At 46.6% G+C, this 25,662-nt stretch overlaps 1 protein-coding gene across 2 annotated transcripts in view; it reads left to right on the forward strand.

Annotated features, from left to right (window-relative positions):
• The window catches only part of LOC110503752 (calcium-independent phospholipase A2-gamma-like), a 36,363-nt gene extending 15,867 nt beyond the window's left edge, over positions 1–20,496 (forward strand). For both annotated transcript variants that reach the window (XM_036956879.1, XM_036956880.1), the window contains 2 exons: positions 16,158–16,353; positions 18,171–20,496. In XM_036956879.1, the coding sequence (XP_036812774.1) occupies positions 16,158–16,353; positions 18,171–18,445 (471 nt within the window). In that variant the 3' untranslated portion in view covers positions 18,446–20,496. The remainder of the gene's footprint in view (positions 1–16,157; positions 16,354–18,170) is intronic.
• The last annotated feature ends 5,166 nt before the right edge of the window (positions 20,497–25,662 follow it).

A 25,662-nucleotide genomic window follows, 5' to 3' on the forward strand; every position in this document is an offset into this window, starting at 1 on the left:
TCTAATTGTGTTGCTGTCCTGGGGCTCTGTGGGGTCTAATTGTGTTGCTGTCCTGGGGCTCTGTGGGGTCTAATTGTGTTGCTGTCCTGGGGCTCTGTGGGGTCTAATTGTGTTGCTGTCCTGGGGCTCTGTGGGGTCTAATTGTGTTGCTGTCCTGGGGCTCTGTGGGGTCTAATTGTGTTGCTGTCCTGGGGCTCTGTGGGGTCTAATTGTGTTGCTGTCCTGGGGCTCTGTGGGGTCTAATTGTGTTGCTGTCCTGGGGCTCTGTGGGGTCTAATTGTGTTGCTGTCCTGGGGCTCTGTGGGGTCTAATTGTGTTGCTGTCCTGGGGCTCTGTGGGGTCTAATTGTGTTGCTGTCCTGGGGCTCTGTGGGGTCTGTTTGTGTTGCTGTCCTGGGGCTCTGTGGGGTCTAATTGTGTTGCTGTCCTGGGGCTCTGTGGGGTCTAATTGTGTTGCTGTCCTGGGGCTCTGTGGGGTCTAATTGTGTTGCTGTCCTGGGGCTCTGTGGGGTCTGTTTGTGTTGCTGTCCTGGGGCTCTGTGGGGTCTAATTGTGTTGCTGTCCTGGGGCTCTGTGGGGTCTAATTGTGTTGCTGTCCTGGGGCTCTGTGGGGTCTGTTTGTGTTGCTGTCCTGGGGCTCTGTGGGGTCTAATTGTGTTGCTGTCCTGGGGCTCTGTGGGGTCTGTTTGTGTTGCTGTCCTGGGGCTCTGTGGGGTCTAATTGTGTTGCTGTCCTGGGGCTCTGTGGGGTCTAATTGTGTTGCTGTCCTGGGGCTCTGTGGGGTCTGTTTGTGTTGCTGTCCTGGGGCTCTGTGGGGTCTAATTGTGTTGCTGTCCTGGGGCTCTGTGGGGTCTAATTGTGTTGCTGTCCTGGGGCTCTGTGGGGTCTGTTTGTGTTGCTGTCCTGGGGCTCTGTGGGGTCTAATTGTGTTGCTGTCCTGGGGCTCTGTGGGGTCTAATTGTGTTGCTGTCCTGGGGCTCTGTGGGGTCTAATTGTGTTGCTGTCCTGGGGCTCTGTGGGGTCTAATTGTGTTGCTGTCCTGGGGCTCTGTGGGGTCTAATTGTGTTGCTGTCCTGGGGCTCTGTGGGGTCTGTTTGTGTTGCTGTCCTGGGGCTCTGTGGGGTCTAATTGTGTTGCTGTCCTGGGGCTCTGTGGGGTCTAATTGTGTTGCTGTCCTGGGGCTCTGTGGGGTCTGTTTGTGTTGCTGTCCTGGGGCTCTGTGGGGTCTAATTGTGTTGCTGTCCTGGGGCTCTGTGGGGTCTAATTGTGTTGCTGTCCTGGGGCTCTGTGGGGTCTAATTGTGTTGCTGTCCTGGGGCTCTGTGGGGTCTGTCTGTGTTGCTGTCCTGGGGCTCTGTGGGGTCTAATTGTGTTGCTGTCCTGGGGCTCTGTGGGGTCTAATTGTGTTGCTGTCCTGGGGCTCTGTGGGGTCTAATTGTGTTGCTGTCCTGGGGCTCTGTGGGGTCTGTTTGTGTTGCTGTCCTGGGGCTCTGTGGGGTCTAATTGTGTTGCTGTCCTGGGGCTCTGTGGGGTCTGTTTGTGTTGCTGTCCTGGGGCTCTGTGGGGTCTAATTGTGTTGCTGTCCTGGGGCTCTGTGGGGTCTAATTGTGTTGCTGTCCTGGGGCTCTGTGGGGTCTGTTTGTGTTGCTGTCCTGGGGCTCTGTGGGGTCTAATTGTGTTGCTGTCCTGGGGCTCTGTGGGGTCTAATTGTGTTGCTGTCCTGGGGCTCTGTGGGGTCTGTTTGTGTTGCTGTCCTGGGGCTCTGTGGGGTCTAATTGTGTTGCTGTCCTGGGGCTCTGTGGGGTCTAATTGTGTTGCTGTCCTGGGGCTCTGTGGGGTCTAATTGTGTTGCTGTCCTGGGGCTCTGTGGGGTCTAATTGTGTTGCTGTCCTGGGGCTCTGTGGGGTCTAATTGTGTTGCTGTCCTGGGGCTCTGTGGGGTCTGTTTGTGTTGCTGTCCTGGGGCTCTGTGGGGTCTAATTGTGTTGCTGTCCTGGGGCTCTGTGGGGTCTAATTGTGTTGCTGTCCTGGGGCTCTGTGGGGTCTAATTGTGTTGCTGTCCTGGGGCTCTGTGGGGTCTGTTTGTGTTGCTGTCCTGGGGCTCTGTGGGGTCTAATTGTGTTGCTGTCCTGGGGCTCTGTGGGGTCTGTTTGTGTTGCTGTCCTGGGGCTCTGTGGGGTCTAATTGTGTTGCTGTCCTGGGGCTCTGTGGGGTCTGTTTGTGTTGCTGTCCTGGGGCTATGTGGGGTCTAATTGTGTTGCTGTCCTGGGGCTCTGTGGGGTCTAATTGTGTTGCTGTCCTGGGGCTCTGTGGGGTCTAATTGTGTTGCTGTCCTGGGGCTCTGTGGGGTCTGTTTGTGTTGCTGTCCTGGGGCTCTGTGGGGTCTAATTGTGTTGCTGTCCTGGGGCTCTGTGGGGTCTGTTTGTGTTGCTGTCCTGGGGCTCTGTGGGGTCTAATTGTGTTGCTGTCCTGGGGCTCTGTGGGGTCTGTTTGTGTTGCTGTCCTGGGGCTCTGTGGGGTCTAATTGTGTTGCTGTCCTGGGGCTCTGTGGGGTCTGTTTGTGTTTGTGAACAGAACTCTCACTCACTCTCACTTCAAACACGCATATCAAAGACTGAGCCCCCTGTGATGAAGAAGGGTTCCTGTAGGTGCTGCTGTCTGTAGGGGAATGGCAGGACAGTGACTCTTGATGAAAGAGAATATCTGATGTCTAGCCAACCCTCTGTCAGGTTGTACCTCAACAGCCTGTTTGTTTGTCTATTTTCTAGCTAAACAAAATGGTATTTGACCTGGGTAATTTGGACGCCACTCCGTTGACCTGCTTTAGTTTTGTTTGGTTGTAGACTGTACACCTGCGTCAGAGATCAAAAGCTATTTCCTGGATGTTAGTTTGTTTCAGGAAGTAGGAAGTCAGAGCTAAGTGCAAAGCAAGCTCTCTTCTCAGAGCCTTAGAAATCTCCATGGCAACCAGTGAATATTCTATCTACTCGACCAAGTGGGTTTGGGCCTCCCTCCATCTGGGCAGAGCCCTTAGACAGCCGCTCTTTAACCTTTACCCAGAGTCTGAAAGGAGAGGTCGCTGCCTGCCTGCCACACAGCCCCTTTGATCAGGCATTCACAAAGGAGCACAGTGCCCTGCCACACACACTCCAATCATTTATTGATATTTAAACACGCACCGCACGCACACGCCACAGGGTTAGTCGGTGTGAGATCTGTGTGTGTGTGGAGAGAGATGGATGATTTGGTGACGTGCTTTATTTACTGTGTGCCACTGTGTTTTTGGCCCTGTTTCCCTTGTCTCAAAAGCTTCACAACAGACCAAAGAGGAGAGTGTAGACTAGAGATGTATTCAAAGTCCACAGTTCTTGACTCGCCTCTTCAGAGAGCTGGGTTGTTTTTGGAGTTTTCTCTACTGATCAATGGACATATTTGGTCGTTTTAATGTGCCAGTAATCATTTGAATCCGTAGCTTGTCACGAGACTTGGCTGTTATCTTGGATGAACCTCCTTTTAATCATTGAACTTCCTGCTTCAACATTTTGATAAGGCGAAGTCCATTTCATGACACAGTGCTTTCATTATCCATAATGTCCCTTTAGCTCCCTGTCCCTTCTCTGACAATGCTACATACCCAGTGGACTGGCCTAACTAATATGCTATTACATAGTCAATAGACTCTTATCACTAATCCCTTTATGTTCTGTTTCATGTATTGTGTGTGTGTGTGTGTGTGTGTGTGTGTGTGTGTGTGTGTGTATTAACATGCAAGTAGCAGCTTTAGCTCTTGGCTGAGAAACCAGTTGACAGCTGAACTCCCTCTGCTCTCAGTCAGTCCGGATGGAGACGCCCACCAGCCCACCAGCCCGTCCATAAAAAATCTGTGTTTTAAAGGGGAATGGAAACACTAGGCTTTAGAACACCAGCTAACTGCTCTGAGATGTACTCAGACCAGGACCTCTGCATGCATTAACCAGCTAACTGCTCTGAGATGTACTCAGACCAGGACCTCTGCATGCATTAACCAGCTACATTTGCTGGTGTCAAACCGTATATGAAAACATGGTACATATTTTGAAAGCTGAGAAACAGCCCTTTCAAATGACATGACAAATTGGCACCACAGCCATCAAATGGTAAAGAAAACAACTTCCTAATGAAGATGGAGAAAAAGTTAGAGCATGTTGAGTGTTCCGTGTTCTGTAAGGGTTGATCATCTGGAATCAGAATAGTGTTCCGTGTTCTGTAAGGGTTGATCATCTGGAATCAGAATAGTGCTCCGTGTTCTGTAAGGATGGATCATCTGGAATCAGAATAGTGTTCCGTGTTCTGTAAGGATGGATCATCTGGAATCAGAATAGTGTTCCGTGTTCTGTAAGGATGGATCATCTGGAATCAGAATAGTGTTCTGTAAGGATGGATCATCTGGAATCAGAATAGTGTTCCGTGTTCTGTAAGGATGGATCATCTGGAATCAAAATAGTGTTCCGTGTTCTGTAAGGATGGATCATCTGGAATCAGAATAGTGTTCCGTGTTCTGTAAGGATGGATCATCTTCTAGGTGTTAGCGGGGTGAACAGGCCGTGGCTCGGGTGGCTGAGGTTCTTGATGATCTTCTAGGTGTTAGCGGGGTGAACAGGCCGTGGCTCGGGTGGCTGAGGTCCTTGATGATCTTCTAGATGTTAGCGGGGTGAACAGGCCGTGGCTCGGGTGGCTGAGGTCCTTGATGATCTTCTAGATGTTAGCGGGGTGAACAGGCCGTGGCTCGGGTGGCTGAGGTCCTTGATGATCTTCTAGGTGTTAGCGGGGTGAACATGCCGTGGCTCGGGAGGCTGAGGTCCTTGATGATCTTCTAGATGTTAGCGGGGTGAACAGGCCGTGGCTCGGGTGGCTGAGGTCCTTGATGATCTTCTAGATGTTAGCGGGGTGAACAGGTTGTCGCTCGGGTGGCTGAGGTCCTTGATGATCTTCTAGATGTTAGCGGGGTGAACAGGTTGTGGCTCGGGAGGCTGAGGTCCTTGATGATCTTCTAGGTGTTAGTGGGGTGAACAGGCCGTGGCTCGGGTGGCTGAGGTCCTTGATGATCTTCTAGGTGTTAGCGGGGTGAACATGCCGTGGCTCGGGTGGCTGAGGTCCTTGATGATCTTCTAGGTGTTAGCGGGGTGAACAGGCCGTGGCTCGGGTGGCTGAGGTCCTTGAGGATCTTCTAGATGTTAGTGGGGTGAACAGGCCGTGGCTCGGGAGGCTGAGGTCCTTGATGATCTTCTAGATGTTAGCGGGGTGAACAGGCCGTGGCTCGGGAGGCTGAGGTCCTTGAGGATCTTCTTGTCCTTCATGTGACACCGGGTGCTGTAGATGTCCTGGAGGGCAGGCAGTGAGCCCCCGGTTAATGCGTTGGGCTTACCACACCACCTGCTACGGTTGTATAGTACTGGTTCTATAGTAGAGTCATGGTGAACTAATACACAGTGATCTGGTATATTTAAACATGTAGCTAGTCTGGCTCGGCCATGTGCTGCAGTTTAGTTCACTGGTGTTTGTTTTACTGGCATGAATGTTGTTCCATCATAAATACACTGACAGAGAGGATACGTCCCAAATGCCACCCTATTCTCTATATAGTGCAGTACTTTTGACCATAACCCTATAGTAGTGCACTACATAGGGAATAGGGTGCTATTTGTGGGACACCCAGAGTCTAGAGGGGAGATGAGCAGAGCGTGGCTCCCAGTTCGACCTCCCCAGTGTTCAAGAGGAAATGGGACAGAAAATGTGATCTCTTCTGCCTCAGCTGAATGCAACATGTCCTCCCTCCCAGTCCCGGTCATCTGCCCATCTGGACACAGCTAAACAATGAGACTAGAGCCAGTACATCCATTTTGTGCTAGTGTTGTGTTAGGATATCGTGCATGAAGAGAAGCTGAGAAGCCTCAGTCAGGGACTCTCAGGCTGGATTTAAATGAGCAGGTTTGTTTGTTATAGCTAAATGACCTGCTGTTATGGGGATTTAAATGAGCAGGTTTGTTTGTTATAGCTAGATAAATTACCTGCTGTTATGGGGATTTAAATGAGCAGGTTTGTTTGTTATAGCTAAATGAGCAGGTTTGTTTGTTATAGCTAGCTAAATTACCTGCTGTTATGGGGATTTAAATGAGCAGGTTTGTTTGTTATAGCTAGCTAAATGACCTGCTGTTATGGGGATTTAAATGAGCAGGTTTGTTTGTTATAGCTAGCTAAATGACCTGCTGTTATGGGGATTTAAATGAGCAGGTTTGTTTGTTATAGCTAGCTAAATGACCTGCTGTTATGGGGATTTAAATGAGCAGGTTTGTTTGTTATAGCTAGCTAAATGACCTGCTGTTATGGGGATTTAAATGAGCAGGTTTGTTTGTTATAGCTAAATGACCTGCTGTTATGGGGATTTAAATGAGCAGGTTTGTTTGTTATAGCTAAATGACCTGCTGTTATGGGGATTTAAATGAGCAGGTTTGTTTGTTATAGCTAGCTAAATGACCTGCTGTTATGGGGATTTAAATGAGCATGTTTGTTTGTTATAGCTAAATGACCTGCTGTTATGGGGATTTAAATGAGCAGGTTTGTTTGTTATAGCTAAATGACCTGCTGTTATGGGGATTTAAATGAGCAGGTTTGTTTGTTATAGCTAGCTAAATGACCTGCTGTTATGGGGATTTAAATGAGCAGGTTTGTTTGTTATAGCTAGCTAAATGACCTGCTGTTATGGGGATTTAAATGAGCAGGTTTGTTTGTTATAGCTAGCTAAATGACCTGCTGTTATGAGGATTTAAATGAGCAGGTTTGTTTGTTATAGCTAAATGACCTGCTGTTATGGGGATTTAAATGAGCAGGTTTGTTTGTTATAGCTAAATGACCTGCTGTTATGGGGATTTAAATGAGCAGGTTTGTTTGTTATAGCTAGATAAATGATCTGCTGTTATGGGGATTTAAATGAGCAGGTTTGTTTGTTATAGCTAAATGACCTGCTGTTATGGGGATTTAAATGAGCAGGTTTGTTTGTTATAGCTAAATGACCTGCTGTTATGGGGATTTAAATGAGCAGGTTTGTTTGTTATAGCTAGATAAATTACCTGCTGTTATGGGGATTTAAATGAGCAGGTTTGTTTGTTATAGCTAGATAAATGACCTGCTGTTGTAATGGGGATTTCATTCCAAGCTCATGGCCAAATTATCTTACTTGTGAAATTATGACATTGCTTTTTTCTTTGTATAAGTAAACTGAAATTCCAATTCCAATTTCCTTGTTGAAAACATGAGAATTTAATCGTTTTTTTTTAGTTTAGTTTAGTTGATATGCTTGAAGTCATAAAGAGCGCAATGCTTGACGCACAACGAAGAGCTGCTGGCAAAATGCACGAAAGTGCTGTTTGAATGAATGTTTACCCGCCTGCTTCTGCCTACCACCGCTCAGTCAGATACTTGTATGCTTGTATGCTCAGTCAGATTATATGCAACACAGGACAAGCTAAATAATATCTAGTAATATCATCAACCATGTGTAGTTAACTAGTGATTATGATTGATTGTTTTTTATAAGATAAGTTTAATGCTAGCTAGCAACTTACCTTGGCTTACTGCATTTGCGTAACAGTCTCCTTGTGGAGTGCAACGAGAGAGAGGCAGGTCGTTATTGCGTTGGACTAGTTAACTGTAAGGTTGCAAGATTGGATTCCCCGAGCTGACAAGGTGAAAATCTGTCTTTCTGCCCCTGAACGAGGCAGTTAACCCACCATTCCTAGGCCGTCATTGAAAATAAGAATGTGTTCTTAACTGACTTGTCTAGTTAAATAAAGGTGTAAAAAAATATATTTTAAAAATTCGGCAAATCGGCGCCCAAAAATACCGATTTCCGATTGTTATGAAAACTTGAAATCGGCCATTCCGATTAATCGGTCGACCTCTACTAACAGGTATAACTAACAAAGAAATAAATAAACAGGGAGGGCCAATAGTGTTCTCTCTCTGTAAGTGTGTGGCTGGAACTATAGTCAGTCAATATCAACATTCTCTCAAACTTCCTAGACATTCAGACATCCTGTGTTTGCTCTCCCTTGTCAACATATTTTCTCTCTCTGTCTCTCTCTCTGTCTGTCTCTCTCTCTGTCTGTCTCTCTCTCTCTCTCTCTCTCTGTCTCCCACATGGATAGATAGAGATCTTTATATATGTTTTATTGTGGTGTCAGTGAGTGCACAGGCAGCACCATCGAGGCCATCTCCATTTTGAAGCAGTCCATTTTCTTCTTCTACTACATCTATGATTTAGCAAACAAACTGAAAGTATGCCCACCTAGTGTTTGCTCATCGGTATAATTCATTCGCTGGTCCCTCCTGATGACCCGGATGGAATAATGTGATCCTTCCTTAACCCATAGGAAGTCCCACCCAGACTTCTTTAAAATTGTGGAAGCCCGCAATGGCCATGCCAACACAGGTTTTTATCCATCTAGAGTCCTCTAACTCTAAGAAGGTACCAGAACAAAGCTTGGTTGTTATTTTGACAGAGGCACTGAACTGTGGTTCCACAGAACTTCCTTCACAGCTTGTTACCTTCAGCATGTTAGTTTGCCAGGGACATACTGCATCATGATAACATAAAGACCAGTGATCTGGTCACACTGTACCAGGGACATACTGCATCATGATAACATAAAGACCAGTGATCTGGTCACACTGTACCAGGGACATACTGCATCATAACATAAAGACCAGTGATCTGGTCACACTGTACCAGGGACATACTGCATCATGATAACATAAAGACCAGTGATCTGGTCACACTGTACCAGGGACATACTGCATCATGATAACATAAAGACCAGTGATCTGGTCACACTGTACCAGGGACATACTGCATCATGATAACATAAAGACCAGGGATCTGGTCACACTGTACCAGGGACATACTGCATCATGATAACATAAAGACCAGTGATCTGGTCACACTGTACCAGGGACATACTGCATCATAACATAAAGACCAGTGATCTGGTCACACTGTACCAGGGACATACTGCATCATGATAACATAAAGACCAGTGATCTGGTCACACTGTACCAGGGACATACTGCATCATGATAACATAAAGACCAGTGATCTGGTCACACTGTACCAGGGACATACTGCATCATAACATAAAGACCAGTGATCTGGTCACACTGTACCAGGGACATACTGCATCATGATAACATAAAGACCAGTGATCTGGTCACACTGTACCAGGGACATACTGCATCATAACATAAAGACCAGTGATCTGGTCACAGTTTAATTGCAGCCAGGCAAGGTTTTATTTGGCTAGTTCAGTGTTTAATCATGAGGCCTGCAGCGAAGTGTCCAGATGCATTAAGGTGCCATGAAATCTCTGCTTAGTCACGATGATGCACAACAGGAGAATCACGTTGGCTTGTTGGTTAACAGGTCTCAAGAGCCTGAGGAACAAAAAAATAATCACCTGATTAAAAACAAGTTAGCACTGAGAATTGTCTTGTAATATGTTCACTATCACTGTTGACTGACATTTCCTCTAGTTTGAAAGCCCAAATAGTGAGACTTTCATGTAAGTCAGGGCCCACTTCCTTATTCTAATTCCTTCAGTGTTTTTAGAAGAGGCAGTGCTGAACATAACGCCATGGCAACACTGGAGACTCATTGTCTTGTTTCTCTTCAGTGTCTCTGTAGTGAGAAGCCAGTGAGGTTGTTGAGAGAGAGGCTTAGCCCAGAGAGCTGTTGTAGCTCTGACCCCCACAGAGTGGAAACGACCTTTGACCTGCAGTCAGCAGGGGTCAAGGCCTTATTGTGAGCCACACTCTCTCCCACAGTTCACCATGAGTAGATCATTGTTTTAGCAGTTTAATCCTATCCAAACAGCCCAGTTAGAAAACCCTTCACCCAGTGTGCGTTCCAAACTACACCCTATTCCCTACGTAGTGCATTACTTATTACCAGGGCCCATAGGGCTCTCAGAAGTAGTGCACTATATAGGAAATAGGGTGCCATTTTGGACGCAGGCTTAGTGGATGAAGTCCAAGAGTAAGTGGACTTGGAGAGGGTAGCTAAGAGGGAGAGAGGGAAGACATAACTTAAAAAGACTAAACCTGGCTTTGCCAAGACGAGGTCACTGCTCAGCTAGTGTCTGGAGCACATAGAGTAGCCTGACACACACACTCTCAAGTAAGTGTGTGTGTGTGTGTGAGAGAGAGAGAGCCCTTACTTACCCTCTGTGTCTGGCTAATCTTGTCTGTCTGCAGCCGCTGACATTCACAACTGCTTCTGGAAATGAGACTTGAATAATTAATTGCACCGTATCAAAGCCTCTTTCTACTGTGGAGCACCGACTCTGTTGAGGTGATTGTACAACATTGAGGTAATTGAGCTATCCTACCCTGTATGGGTAATACACTGTTTCCCTTTTGTTGGGCTGGTCAGAAAGACATTTCTACCATACGTTTAACTCCTTGTTATTCAGACCACTATCACAGGCAAGCAGACTCTGGTCTGGTCTATTCATCTCTGGGATGTATTAGACTGTGGACCACTCCTCACCAGCCCTGGAGGGGTTGATAGGGACGTGTTTCCACAAGCTTGGTGGGCCAGTAGAACAGCCTCGTAGTCCCAGGTCAGGAAGCTTAAACAGGCCTGGTGTTTAGATACAGAGCAGCATTGATCAGGGCCTGGTGTTTAGATACAGAGCAGCATTGATCAGGGCCTGGTGTTTAGATACAGAGCAGCATTGATCAGGGCCTGGTGTTTACATACAGAGCAGTATTGATCAGGGCCTGGTGTTTAGATACAGAGCAGCATTGATCAGGGCCTGGTGTTTAGATACAGAGCAGCATTGATCAGGGCCTGGTGTTTAGATACAGAGCAGCATTGATCAGGGCCTGGTGTTTAGATACAGAGCAGTATTGATCAGGGCCTGGTGTTTAGATACAGAGCAGCATTGATCAGGGCCTGGTGTTTAGATACAGAGCAGCATTGATCAGGGCCTGGTGTTTAGATGCAGAGCAGTATTGATCAGGGCCTGGTGTTTAGATACAGAGCAGTATTGATCAGGGCCTGGTGTTTAGATACAGAGCAGTATTGATCAGGGCCTGGTGTTTAGATGCAGAGCAGTATTGATCAGGGCCTGGTGTTTAGATACAGAGCAGCATTGATCAGGGCCTGGTGTTTAGATACAGAGCAGCATTGATCAGGGCCTGGTGTTTAGATACAGAGCAGCATTGATCAGGGCCTGGTGTTTAGATGCAGAGCAGTATTGATCAGGGCCTGGTGTTTAGATACAGAGCAGCATTGATCCGGGCCTGGTGTTTAGATGCAGAGCAGCATTGATCAGGGCCTGGTGTTTAGATACAGAGCAGCATTGATCAGGGCCTGGTGTTTAGATACAGAGCAGTATTGATCAGGGTCTGGTGTTTAGATACAGAGCAGTATTGATCAGGGCCTGGTGTTTAGATACAGAGCAGCATTGATCAGGGCCTGGTGTTTAGATACAGAGCAGCATTGATCAGGGCCTGGTGTTTAGATACAGAGCAGCATTGATCAGGGCCTGGTGTTTAGATACAGAGCAGTATTGATCAGGGCCTGGTGTTTAGATACAGAGCAGCATTGATCAGGGCCTGGTGTTTAGATGCAGAGCAGCATTGATCAGGGCCTGGTGTTTAGATACAGAGCAGCATTGATCAGGGCCTGGTGTTTAGATACAGAGCAGTATTGATCAGGGCCTGGTGTTTAGATACAGAGCAGTATTGATCAGGGCCTGGTGTTTAGATACAGAGCAGCATTGATCAGGGCCTGGTGTTTAGATACAGAGCAGAATTGATCAGGGCCTGGTGTTTAGATACAGAGCAGCATTGATCAGGGCCTGGTGTTTAGATACAGAGCAGCATTGATCAGGGCCTGGTGTTTAGATACAGAGCAGTATTGATCAGGGCCTGGTGTTTAGATACAGAGCAGTATTGATCAGGGCCTGGTGTTTAGATGCAGAGCAGCATTGATCAGGGCCTGGTGTTTATATGCAGAGCAGCATTGATCAGGGCCTGGTGTTTAGATACAGAGCAGTATTGATCAGGGCCTGGTGTTTAGATACAGAGCAGCACTGACATGGTGATTTACTGTGTTCTACCTCAGACATTATGTACTAGGACATGGTGATTTACTGTGTTCTACCTCAGACATAATGTACTAGGACATGGTTATTTACTGTGTTCTACCTCAGACATTATGTACTAGGACATGGTGATTTACTGTGTTCTACCTCAGACATTATGTACTAGGACATGGTGATTTACTGTGTTCTACCTCAGACATTATGTACTAGGACATGGTGGTGATTTACTGTGTTCTACCTCAGGCATTATGTACTAGGACATGGTGATTTACTGTGTTCTACCTCAGACATTATGTACTAGGACATGGTGATTTACTGTGTTCTACCTCAGACATTATGTACTAGGACATGGTGATTTACTGTGTTCTACCTCAGACATTATGTACTAGGACATGGTTATTTACTGTGTTCTACCTCAAGCATAATGTACTAGGACATGGTGGTGATTTACTGTGTTCTACCTCAGGCATTATGTACTAGGACATGGTTATTTACTGTGTTCTACCTCAGACATAATGTACTAGGACATGGTGATTTACTGTGTTCTACCTCAGGCATTATGTACTAGGACATGGTGATTTACTGTGTTCTACCTCAGACATTATGTACTAGGACATGGTTATTTACTGTGTTCTACCTCAGACATTATGTACTAGGACATGGTGGTGATTTACTGTGTTCTACCTCAGGCATTATGTACTAGGACATGGTTATTTACTGTGTTCTACCTCAGGCATTATGTACTAGGACATGGTGGTGATTTACTGTGTTCTACCTCAGACATTATGTACTAGGACATGGTGGTGATTTACTGTGTTCTACCTCAGACATTATGTACTAGGACATGGTGATTTACTGTGTTCTACCTCAGACATTATGTACTAGGACATGGTGATGATTTACTGTGTTCTACCTCAGACATTATGTACTAGGACATGGTGATTTACTGTGTTCTACCTCAGACATTATGTACTAGGACATGGTGATTTACTGTGTTCTACCTCAGGCATTATGTACTAGGACATGGTGATGATTTACTGTGTTCTACCTCAGACCCCTTGGTGCCACCCCCTTGGGGCGGCAGCGTAGCCTAGTGGTTAGAGTGTTGGACTAGTAACCGAAAGGTTGCAAGTTCAAATCCCCGAGCTGACAAGGTACAAATCTGTCGTTCTGCCCCTGAACAGGCAGTTAACCCACTGTTCCTAGGCCGTCATTGAAAATAAGAATTTGTTCTTAACTGACTTGCCTAGTAAAATAAAGGTAAAAAAAAAAAAAAAAAAAAAAAAAAAACAATTATGTACTAGGACATGGTGATTTACTCTGTTCTACCTCAGACATTATGTACTAGGACATGGTGATTTACTGTGTTCTACCTCAGACATTATGTACTAGGACATGGTGATTTACTGTGTTCTACCTCAGACATTATGTACTAGGACATGGTGATTTACTCTGTTCTACCTCAGACATTATGTACTAGGACATGGTGATTTACTGTGTTCTACCTCAGACATTATGTACTAGGACATGGTGATTTACTGTGTTCTACCTCAGACATTATGTACTAGGACATGGTGATTTACTGTGTTCTACCTCAGACATTATGTACTAGGACATGGTGATTTACTGTGTTCTACCTCAGACATTATGTACTAGGACATGGTGATTTACTCTGTTCTACCTCAGACATTATGTACTAGGACATGGTGATTTACTGTGTTCTACCTCAGACATTATGTACTAGGACATGGTGATTTACTGTGTTCTACCTCAGGCATTATGTACTAGGACATGGTGATTTACTGTGTTCTACCTCAGACATTATGTACTAGGACATGGTGATTTACTGTGTTCTACCTCAGACATTATGTACTAGGACATGGTGGTGATTTACTGTGTTCTACCTCAGGCATTATGTACTAGGACATGGTGATTTACTGTGTTCTACCTCAGACATTATGTACTAGGACATGGTTATTTACTGTGTTCTACCTCAGACATTATGTACTAGGACATGGTGGTGATTTACTGTGTTCTACCTCAGGCATTATGTACTAGGACATGGTGATTTACTGTGTTCTACCTCAGACATTATGTACTAGGACATGGTGATGTACTGTGTTCTAACTCAGACATTATGTACTAGGACATGGTGATGATTTACTGTGTTCTACCTCAGACATTATGTACTAGGACATGGTGATTTACTCTGTTCTACCTCAGACATTATGTACTAGGACATGGTGATTTACTCTGTTCTACCTCAGACATTATGTACTAGGACATGGTGATTTACTGTGTTCTACCTCAGACATTATGTACTAGGACATGGTGATTTACTGTGTTCTACCTCAGACATTATGTACTAGGACATGGTGGTGATTTACTGTGTTCTACCTCAGGCATTATGTACTAGGACATGGTTATTTACTCTGTTCTACCTCAGACATTATGTACTAGGACATGGTGATTTACTCTGTTCTACCTCAGACATTATGTACTAGGACATGGTGATTTACTGTGTTCTACCTCAGACATTATGTACTAGGACATGGTGATTTACTGTGTTCTACCTCAGACATTATGTACTAGGACATGGTGGTGATTTACTGTGTTCTACCTCAGGCATTATGTACTAGGACATGGTTATTTACTCTGTTCTACCTCAGACATTATGTACTAGGACATGGTGATTTACTCTGTTCTACCTCAGACATTATGTACTAGGACATGGTGATTTACTGTGTTCTACCTCAGACATTATGTACTAGGACATGGTGGTGATTTACTCTGTTCTACCTCAGACATTATGTACTAGGACATGGTGATTTACTGTGTTCTACCTCAGACATTATGTACTAGGACATGGTGGTGATTTACTGTGTTCTACCTCAGACATTATGTACTAGGACATGGTGATTTACTCTGTTCTACCTCAGACATTATGTACTAGGACATGGTGATTTACTGTGTTCTACCTCAGACATTATGTACTAGGACATGGTGGTGATTTACTGTGTTCTACCTCAGGCATTATGTACTAGGACATGGTTATTTACTCTGTTCTACCTCAGACATTATGTACTAGGACATGGTGATTTACTCTGTTCTACCTCAGACATTATGTACTAGGACATGGTGATTTACTGTGTTCTACCTCAGACATTATGTACTAGGACATGGTGATTTACTGTGTTCTACCTCAGACATTATGTACTAGGACATGGTGGTGATTTACTGTGTTCTACCTCAGGCATTATGTACTAGGACATGGTTATTTACTCTGTTCTACCTCAGACATTATGTACTAGGACATGGTGATTTACTCTGTTCTACCTCAGACATTATGTACTAGGACATGGTGATTTACTGTGTTCTACCTCAGACATTATGTACTAGGACATGGTGGTGATTTACTCTGTTCTACCTCAGACATTATGTACTAGGACATGGTGATTTACTGTGTTCTACCTCAGACATTATGTACTAGGACATGGTGGTGATTTACTGTGTTCTACCTCAGACATTATGTACTAGGACATGGTGATTTACTGTGTTCTACCTCAGACATTATGTACTAGGACATGGTGATTTACTGTGTTCTACCTCAGACATTATGTACTAGGACATGGTTATTTACTGTGTTCTACCTCAATATTATTAGACATTTACCAAGCTTAATGTCATGTACCTTATACATACAAGATAAGAAAGCAGACATTAAATCAAATGTTGGTCACATTAGCAATGTTATTGCAGGTGTAGCAAAATGCTTGTGTTTCTAGCACCAATAGTGCAGTAATATCTAACAATAAACACAAACCTAAAAGTAAAATAATGGAATTAAGGAATATATAAATATTAGGACGAGCCATGTCGGAGTGGCGTTGAGTAAAGTACAGTATATACATATGAGATGAGTAAAGCACAGATATGTAAACATTTTAACAACATACCGGTCCGTCTAAAATCCTTGTGGTATTTTTCTAAAGTCAGATTGTCTCTGTGTGTTTCCAGGATGGTGGTCTCCTCATCAACAACCCCACGGCGTTGGCCATCCATGAGTGTAAGCTGCTGTGGCCCAACACCCCAGTGCAGTGTGTTGTCTCCCTGGGTACGGGTCGCTATGAGACCGTCAACAAGAACAACACCACCTCCACCAGTCTCAAAGCCAAGATCACCAACGTCATCAGCAGTGCCACCGACACAGAGGGTGGGTCACCAAGGGACCATGGAGTGTGTGTGGTGTACTGTGTGTAGTTGGTGTGTGTAGTTTGTGTGCCACATCTGTCCTTTGACAGGGTTGAAACCATATTAGGTTATTTCTAACATCAGATTAAAGGCTGTCAGCCAGCCAGCCAGCCAGTCAGCCAGTCAGCCAGTCAGTCAGTCAGCCAGCCAGTCGGTCAGAGACATGTGCTTCACTAAAACAGACGCTGCATGTAGTCCCTGTAGGTAGTTGGAAGACCATTGTTTTGTCTCATGCTGTATTTCAGTCACTCCTTCAATGATTTCCTTTTGACCAACACAGCTCAGAACATCAAGTTCATCAGCTCCCCAGTACTTGACCTCTCTCTGATTCCTCTCATTCATCAGCTCCCCAGTGCTTGACCTCTCTCTGATTCCTCTCATTCATCAGCTCCCCAGTACTTGATCTCTCTCTGATTCCTCTCATTCATCAGCTCCCCAGTGCTTGACCTCTCTCTGATTCCTCTCATTCATCAGCTCCCCAGTACTTGACCTCTCTCTGATTCCTCTCATTCATCAGCTCCCCAGTACTTGACCTCTCTCTGATTCCTCTCATTCATCAGCTCCCCAGTGCTTGACCTCTCTCTGATTCCTCTCATTCATCAGCTCCCCAGTACTTGACCTCTCTCTGATTCCTCTCATTCATCAGCTCCCCAGTGCTTGATCTCTCTCTGATTCCTCTCATTCATCAGCTCCCCAGTACTTGATCTCTCTCTGATTCCTCTCATTCATCAGTTCCCCAGTACTTGACCTCTCTCTGATTCCTCTCATTCATCAGCTCCCCAGTACTTGACCTCTCTCTGATTCCTCTCATTCATCAGTTCCCCAGTACTTGACCTCTCTCTGATTCCTCTCATTCATCAGCTCCCCAGTACTTGACCTCTCTCTGATTCCTCTCATTCATCAGTTCCCCAGTACTTGACCTCTCTCTGATTCCTCTCATTCATCAGTTCCCCAGTACTTGACCTCTCTCTGATTCCTCTCATTCATCAGCTCCCCAGTACTTGACCTCTCTCTGATTCCTCTCATTCATCAGTTCCCCAGTACTTGACCTCTCTCTGATTCCTCTCATTCATCAGCTCCCCAGTACTTGACCTCTCTCTGATTCCTCTCATTCATCAGTTCCCCAGTACTTGACCTCTCTCTGATTCCTCTCATTCATCAGCTCCCCAGTACTTGACCTCTCTCTGATTCCTCTCATTCATCAGCTCCCCAGTGCTTGACCTCTCTCTGATTCCTCTCATTCATCAGCTCCCCAGTACTTGACCTCTCTCTGATTCCTCTCATTCATCAGTTCCCCAGTACTTGACCTCTCTCTGATTCCTCTCATTCATCAGTTCCCCAGTACTTGACCTCTCTCTGATTCCTCTCATTCATCAGCTCCCCAGTACTTGACCTCTCTCTGATTCCTCTCATTCATCAGCTCCCCAGTACTCCACCTCTCTCTGATTCCTCTCATTCATCAGCTCCCCAGTACTTGACCTCTCTCTGATTCCTACCTGTGTAGATGGTCTGAGTGATGTTTAGTCAGTGTGTGTGGGTGATGGCACTATGAACAACTTGATGGATCTCTATAAAGTAGGAAGTCATAATAAACCAGTCACATATGGACTAACTTTGTGTCCCTCATCAGAAGTCCACTTCATGTTCTCTCCTTCTCCCAGACAGCTGCTTCCTCTCAACTAGCTACACTAACAACATGATAGCTATCAAGATATACAATGATTTAACTGTACTCCAGCAACATGACCTAACCTCTCTCACCTCTTCTCTCTCCGTCAGAGGTCCACATCATGCTGGACGCCCTCCTTCCACCCAACACCTACTTCCGTTTCAACCCCTACATGAGCGAGGACATCCCATTGGACGAGAGCCGCCCGGAGAGGCTGACCTTCCTGCAGGAGGAAGGAACTCGCTACCTGGAGAGGAACGAAGCCAAACTGAACAAGGCAGCGTCGGTGCTGGCTCTGGAGAAGAGCGCCATCCAGAGGCTGGCTGAATGGTGCAAACTGAAGGCCGACATGTACGAGGGCTTACCCTTCATCTCCAAACTGTAGGGGACGTCTAGGGGTGAAAGGTCAGACAGGCTGAGAGACACTCATTTAGACTGATTATGAAGATAATATAGGAGCCGTAAAGGTCTGACATGTACGAGGGCCCTTCATCTCCAAACTGTAGGGGACGTCTAGAGGTGAAAGGTCAGACAGGCTGAGAGACACTCATTTAGACTGATTATGAAGATAATATAGGAGCCGTAAAGGTCTGACATGTACGAGGGCCCTTCATCTCCAAACTGTAGGAAGAGACCTGCAGAGGTTAAAGTTCAAAAGACACGGCAGGCGGTAGCTGCTGAGAAACTAATTTAGACTTGAAAATAAACATCATGTGCTTTGATATGACTCCATCAGTGGAGGCTGGTGGAAGAATCTATAGGAGGAAAGGTTCATTGTAATGGTCGGAATGGAATAAATGGAACTGAGTCAAACGTGGTTTCCATGTGTTTGATGTGTTTGATACCGTTCCATTGATTCCATTCCAGCCATTACAATGAGCCCATCCTCCTACAGCTCCTCCAACCAGCCTCCTCTGGACTCCATATCTTTCTTGATGCAGATCATGTGATATGACTGCAGATCATGTGATATGACTGCAGATCATGTGATATGACTGCAGATCATGTGATATGACTGCGGTCCATTTGAATTTCTGCTGCTCAGGCAGGATGTTGTTGCCTTTGACCTGTGAGAGGTGGTACAGAAGGATGTGTTGTAGTGTTTCTGAAAGGGGTTTGGCTGGTTGGGCTGAAGGAATCAACCTTTTGACTAGTCCTAAATAAAGTGCCACTGTGATGAGAGCACATAGGCCGTGTTCACACAGGCAGGCCGTGTTCACGCAGGCAGGCCGTGTTCACGCAGGCAGGCCGTGTTCACGCAGGCAGGCCGTGTTCACGCAGGCAGGCCGTGTTTACGCAGGCAGGCCGTGTTTACGCAGGCAGGCCGTGTTTACGCAGGCAGGCAGGCCGTGTTTACACAGGCAGGCCAATTCTAATATTTTGCCCCCCTAAAAATCTGATATTTTGCCAATAATTGGGCTAAATACCTGAATTGGGCTGCCTGTGTAAACAGCCATAATGGTGTGAATGGTAGACAGGTGTAGCCATAATGGTGTGAATGGTAGACAGGCGTAGCCATAATGGTGTGAATGGTAGACAGGCGCAGCCATAATGGTGTGAATGGTAGACAGGCGTAGCCATAATGGTGTGAATGGTAGACAGGCGTAGCCATAATGGTGTGAATGGTAGACAGGCGTAGCCATAATGGTGTGAATGGTAGACAGGCGTAGCCATAATGGTGTGAATGGTAGACAGGCGTAGCCATAATGGTGTGAATGGTAGACAGGCGTAGCCATAATGGTGTGAATGGTAGACAGGCGTAGCCATAATGGTGTGAATGGTAGACAGGCGTAGCCATAATGGTGTGAATGGTAGACAGGCGTAGCCATAATGGTGTGAATGGTAGACAGGCGTAGCCATAATGGTGTGAATGGTAGACAGGCGTAGCCATAATGGTGTGAATGGTAGACAGGCGTAGCCATAATGGTGTGAATGGTAAACAGGCGTAGCCATAATGGTGTGAATGGTAAACAGGCATAGCCATTTACTGTTTTGATTTAAGAGTGCAGGTTTTGCAGGGAAGCTGTTTTTGACAACGACCTACTTAACATGTACTGGTATGTCAGAGATTCAGGGTCTGTTATTAGCAACTCATTCTAATGTAATTACTGTAAATATGAATGTTGTAACTGACATTGGTGTCATCTCATTTAAATGCTTCAAACTTGAACTAGGCAAGTAAAGTAGAATGGTATCAAACATGTCATTATGCCTTTTTTCACAGACTAATGAAATCATGCACTTTGTAAATGGTCACATTGTTCTGATCTTAAGAGCTCTGTAAGGGATCAAATGTAAATGGTTGGATGGGTGGTTTTGAATAATATTGAGAGTTCATGGTATTAGCTTTATAATGAAGTTGAACCACCTAATTCCTTTCTCCTGCAGCGGCCCTGTAGGTGGAGGGTGTAGAATGAAAATGTGTTGTTGAAACCGCTTTCTGTTGTTGTGTTGTCTGTTGAAGCTGTGTCTCATAACTACACTATTATACATGATCATCTGATATGTACTGATGTCTATTAAAGCTGAAGTGATAGTCTACGACCTTAAACCACACACACACACACACACACACACACACGCGCACACACAGGTCTATAATAGAGGTGTCATAGAAGAATGTGGAGTGTCCTCTGTGAGGACAGGTCTATAATAGTCCTCTGTGATTCATTGTTTTTTTCCAATTGCAGAATTGATTTGTTACGTTGTTTCGTTCAGAGAACTGACCTTCCATGACGACACTCACTCCTCCCAGTCAAATGAGAATCACCCCAATCAACCCTACCCACGTAACACAGCGCTATATGGTTGTCTCTCAAATGGCACCCTATACCCTATTTAGTGCACTACTTTTGACCTGGTTCCATAAGGCTCTGGTCAAAAGTAGTGCACTATATAGGGAATAGGGTTCCATTTGCATAGCAGTATGTCAGAGGACACATTATAGCCTCATAGAGGAACCATTGAAATGGTCACCAGAACCAAACACATGAGGAATCAGGCATCATTGATGGAATAAGATTCTTTTAGATTGTTGTGATCCCAGCTTGGTGTGACGTTTGAACCCAAACATGACACTGTGGTTGGAGGTCCTAATTGAACGCACGGATTTCAACCCTCAATTCTTGGATTGTGGTCTGATTTGCATGTGCAGTGACTCATTCATCCTCTATCATATGATAGATTTAGACTTTCTATAAAACCCTTGTTGGGTTGAGGGGAAGTGACTGAGTGCATGTGTTCCCTATTTAGATCATTACCCTGTGTGAGTGGATTGTGTGGTATCACACTAACTGTGGACCGTAACCATATCACTGTTGTTAGGTGTGTGATTGTGTGGTATCACCCTAACCATACCACTGTTGTTAGGTGTGTGATTGTGTGGTATCACCCTAGCCATACCACTGTTAGGTGTGTGATTGTGTGGTATCACCCTAACTATACCACTGTTAGGTGTGTGATTGTGTGGTATCACCCTAGCCATACCACTGTTAGGTGTGTGATTGTGTGGTATCACACTAACTGTGGACCCTAACCATATCACTGTTGTTAGGTGTGTGATTGTGTGGTATCACACTAACTGTGGACCCTAACCATACCACTGTTGTTAGGTGTGTGATTGTGTGGTATCACACTAACTGTGGACCCTAACCATACCACTGTTGTTAGGTGTGTGATTGTGTGGTATCACACTAACTGTGGACCCTAACCATACCACTGTTGTTAGGTGTGTGATATCACACTAACTGTGGACCCTAACCAAACCACTGTTGTTAGGTGTGTGATTGCGTGAGCAGTGATCATTCATCCTGTCGGGCTGAGTTTTAACCTGGCCTGGTCTCACTCTGGAATGTTCCCTATTTCTCTCTCTGGAGAACTGCGATTGGATGGCATTACACATCCTACAGGAGCGCGTGAAGCAGTGGAGGCTGCTGAGGGGAGGACGGCTCATAATGGAGTGAACTGAATGGTATCAACTCCCTTCACACCATTCTGGCCATTATTATGAGCCGTCCTCCCCTCAGCAGCCTCCCCTGGTGTGAAGTGATATGTGTCTGTCTGTGTGATGGCATGACAAATCCTACAGGAGCGTGTGAAGGGAACCTGAAAGCAGCGGTGTTGGGGTGTGGATAGAGGTTTGGTGGGGGTGTTAGGGTGTGGATAGAGGTTTGGTGGGGGTGTTAGGGTGTGGATAGAGGTTTGGTGGGGGTGTTAGGGTGTGGATAGAGGTTTGGTGGGGGGTGTTAGGGTGTGGATAGAGGTTTGGTGGGGGTGTTAGGGTGTGGATAGAGGTTTGGTGGGGGTGTTAGGGTGTGGATAGAGGTTTGGTGGGGGTGTTAGGGTGTGGATAGAGGTTTGGTGGGGGTGTTAGGGTGTGGATAGAGGTTTGGTGGGGGTGTTGGGGTGTGGATAGAGGTTTGGTGGGGGTGTTAGGGTGTGGATAGAGGTTTGGTGGGGGTGTTAGGGTGTGGATAGAGGTTTGGTGGGGGTGTTAGGGTGTGGATAGAGGTTTGGTGGGGGTGTTAGGGTGTGGATAGAGGTTTGGTGGGGGTGTTAGGGTGTGGATAGAGGTTTGGTGGGGGTGTTAGGGTGTGGATAGAGGTTTGGTTGGGGTGTTAGGGTGTGGATAGAGGTTTGGTGGGGGTGTTAGGGTGTGGATAGAGGTTTGGTGGGGGTGTTAGGGTGTGGATAGAGGTTTGGTGGGGGTGTTAGGGTGTGGATAGAGGTTTGGTGGGGGTGTTAGGGTGTGGATAGAGGTTTGGTGGGGGTGTTGGGGTGTGGATAGAGGTTTGGTGGGGGTGTTAGGGTGTGGATAGAGGTTTGGTGGGGGTGTTGGGGTGTGGATAGAGGTTTGGTAGGGGTGTTGGGGTGTGGATAGAGGTTTGGTAGGAGTGTTAGGGTGTGGATAGAGGTTTGGTGGGGGTGTTGGGGTGTGGATAGAGGTTTGGTGGGGGTGTTAGGGTGTGGATAGAGGTTTGGTGGGGGTGTTGGGGTGTGGATAGAGGTTTGGTAGGAGTGTTAGGGTGTGGATAGAGGTTTGGTGGGGGTGTTAGGGTGTGGATAGAGGTTTGGTAGGGGTGTTAGGGTGTGGATAGAGGTTTGGTGGGGGTGTTGGGGTGTGGATAGAGGTTTGGTAGGGGTGTTGGGGTGTGGATAGAGGTTTGGTAGGTGTGTTAGGGTGTGGATAGAGGTTTGGTGGGGGTGTTGGGGTGTGGATAGAGGTTTGGTGGGGGTGTTGGGGTGTGGATAGAGGTTTGGTGGGGGTGTTAAGGTGGATAGAGGTTTGGTGGGGGTGTTAGGGTGTGGATAGAGGTTTGGTTGGGGTGTTAGGTTGTGGATAGAGGTTTGGTAGGAGTGTTAGGGTGTGGATAGAGGTTTGGTAGGGGTGTTAGGGTGTGGATAGAGGTTTGGTGGGGGTGTTAGGGTGTGGATAGAGGTTTGGTTGGGGTATGGATAGAGGTTTGGTGGGGGTGTTGGGGTGTGGATAGAGGTTTGGTGGGGGTGTTAGGGTGTGGATAGAGGTTTGGTTGGGGTGTGGATAGAGGTTTGGTGGGGGTGTTAGGGTGTGGATAGAGGTTTGGTGGGGGTGTTAGGGTGTGGATAGAGGTTTGGTAGGAGTGTTAGGGTGTGGATAGAGGTTTGGTGGGGGTGTTAGGGTGTGGATAGAGGTTTGGTGGGGGTGTTAGGGTGTGGATAGAGGTTTGGTGGGGGTGTTGGGGTGTGGATAGAGGTTTGGTGGGGGTGTTAGGGTGTGGATAGAGGTTTGGTGGGGGTGTTGGGGTGTGGATAGAGGTTTGGTGGGGGTGTTGGGGTGTGGATAGAGGTTTGGTGGGGGTGTTGGGGTGTGGATAGAGGTTTGGTGGGGGTGTTAGGGTGTGGATAGAGGTTTGGTAGGGGTGTTAGGGTGTGGATAGAGGTTTGGTGGGGGTGTTAGGGTGTGGATAGAGGTTTGGTGGGGGTGTGGATAGAGGTTTGGTGGGGGTGTTAGGGTGTGGATAGAGGTTTGGTGGGGGTGTTAGGGTGTGGATAGAGGTTTGGTGGGGGTGTTAGGGTGTGGATAGAGGTTTGGTTGGGGTGTGGATAGAGGTTTGGTGGGGGTGTTAGGGTGTGGATAGAGGTTTGGTGGGGGTGTTAGGGTGTGGATAGAGGTTTGGTGGGGGTGTTAGGGTGTGGATAGAGGTTTGGTGGGGGTGTTAGGGTGTGGATAGAGGTTTGGTGGGGGTGTTAGGGTGTGGATAGAGGTTTGGTAGGAGTGTTAGGGTGTGGATAGAGGTTTGGTAGGGGTGTTAGGGTGTGGATAGAGGTTTGGTGGGGGTGTTAGGGTGTGGATAGAGGTTTGGTAGGAGTGTTAGGGTGTGGATAGAGGTTTGGTGGGGGTGTTAGGTTGTGGATAGAGGTTTGGTAGGAGTGTTAGGGTGTGGATAGAGGTTTGGTAGGGGTGTTAGGGTGTGGATAGAGGTTTGGTGGGGGTGTTAAGGTGGATAGAGGTTTGGTGGGGGTGTTAGGGTGTGGATAGAGGTTTGGTTGGGGTGTTAGGTTGTGGATAGAGGTTTGGTAGGGGTGTTAGGGTGTGGATAGAGGTTTGGTAGGGGTGTTAGGGTGTGGATAGAGGTTTGGTAGGGGTGTTAGGTTGTGGATAGAGGTTTGGTAGGAGTGTTAGGGTGTGGATAGAGGTTTGGTGGGGGTGTTAGGGTGTGGATAGAGGTTTGGTGGGGGTGTGGATAGAGGTTTGGTGGGGGTGTTGGGGTGTGGATAGAGGTTTGGTGGGGGTGTGGATAGAGGTTTGGTGGGGGTGTTGGGGTGTGGATAGAGGTTTGGTGGGGGTGTTAGGGTGTGGATAGAGGTTTGGTAGGGGTGTTAGGGTGTGGATAGAGGTTTGGTGGGGGTGTTAGGGTGTGGATAGAGGTTTGGTGGGGGTGTTAGGGTGTGGATAGAGGTTTGGTGGGGGTGTTAGGGTGTGGATAGAGGTTTGGTGGGGGTGTGGATAGAGGTTTGGTGGGGGTGTGGATAGAGGTTTGGTGGGGTGTGGATAGAGGTTTGGTGGGGGTGTTGGGGTGAGGATAGAGGTTTGGTAGGGGTGTGGATAGAGGTTTGGTGGGGGTGTTAGGGTGTGGATAGAGGTTTGGCGGGGGGGTCAGGGTGTGGATCAAGCAATGAGGGGGAGTTAGGGTGAGGATAGAGGTTTGAGGGGGAGGATTAGGGTGTGGATAGAGGTTTGAGGGGGGAGGGTTAGGATGTGGGTAGAGGCTTAGTAGGGGTTGCACAAATGTCGATTCTGTAATTGCACTGGGTGATCCCAGTAGAAATTTATTTTTGAAGGGAGATCTGTCTGTCTAATTCTGGAAGAGAGCAAACTACTACAACACACCAGACAGATACCGTCAGTACACACACCAACACAGATGTCAACAACAGCTCTGAGTCTGATAAAGGGCCCAGCAGCAATATTCTCAAGTTCATGATGTACATATCTAATGTTCTTCCCTGAGTCTGAGTCTGTCTTGTCTGAGTCTAATGTTCTTCTCTGAGTCTGACCGACACCTCACTTAGTGACAGGACTATGCCCTACGTCTTATGAATGAACTGTGTTGTCAAGGGTTA

This window comes from Oncorhynchus mykiss, chromosome 21 (assembly GCF_013265735.2).
Source record: "Oncorhynchus mykiss isolate Arlee chromosome 21, USDA_OmykA_1.1, whole genome shotgun sequence".
NCBI classification, from domain to species: domain Eukaryota; kingdom Metazoa; phylum Chordata; class Actinopteri; order Salmoniformes; family Salmonidae; genus Oncorhynchus; species Oncorhynchus mykiss.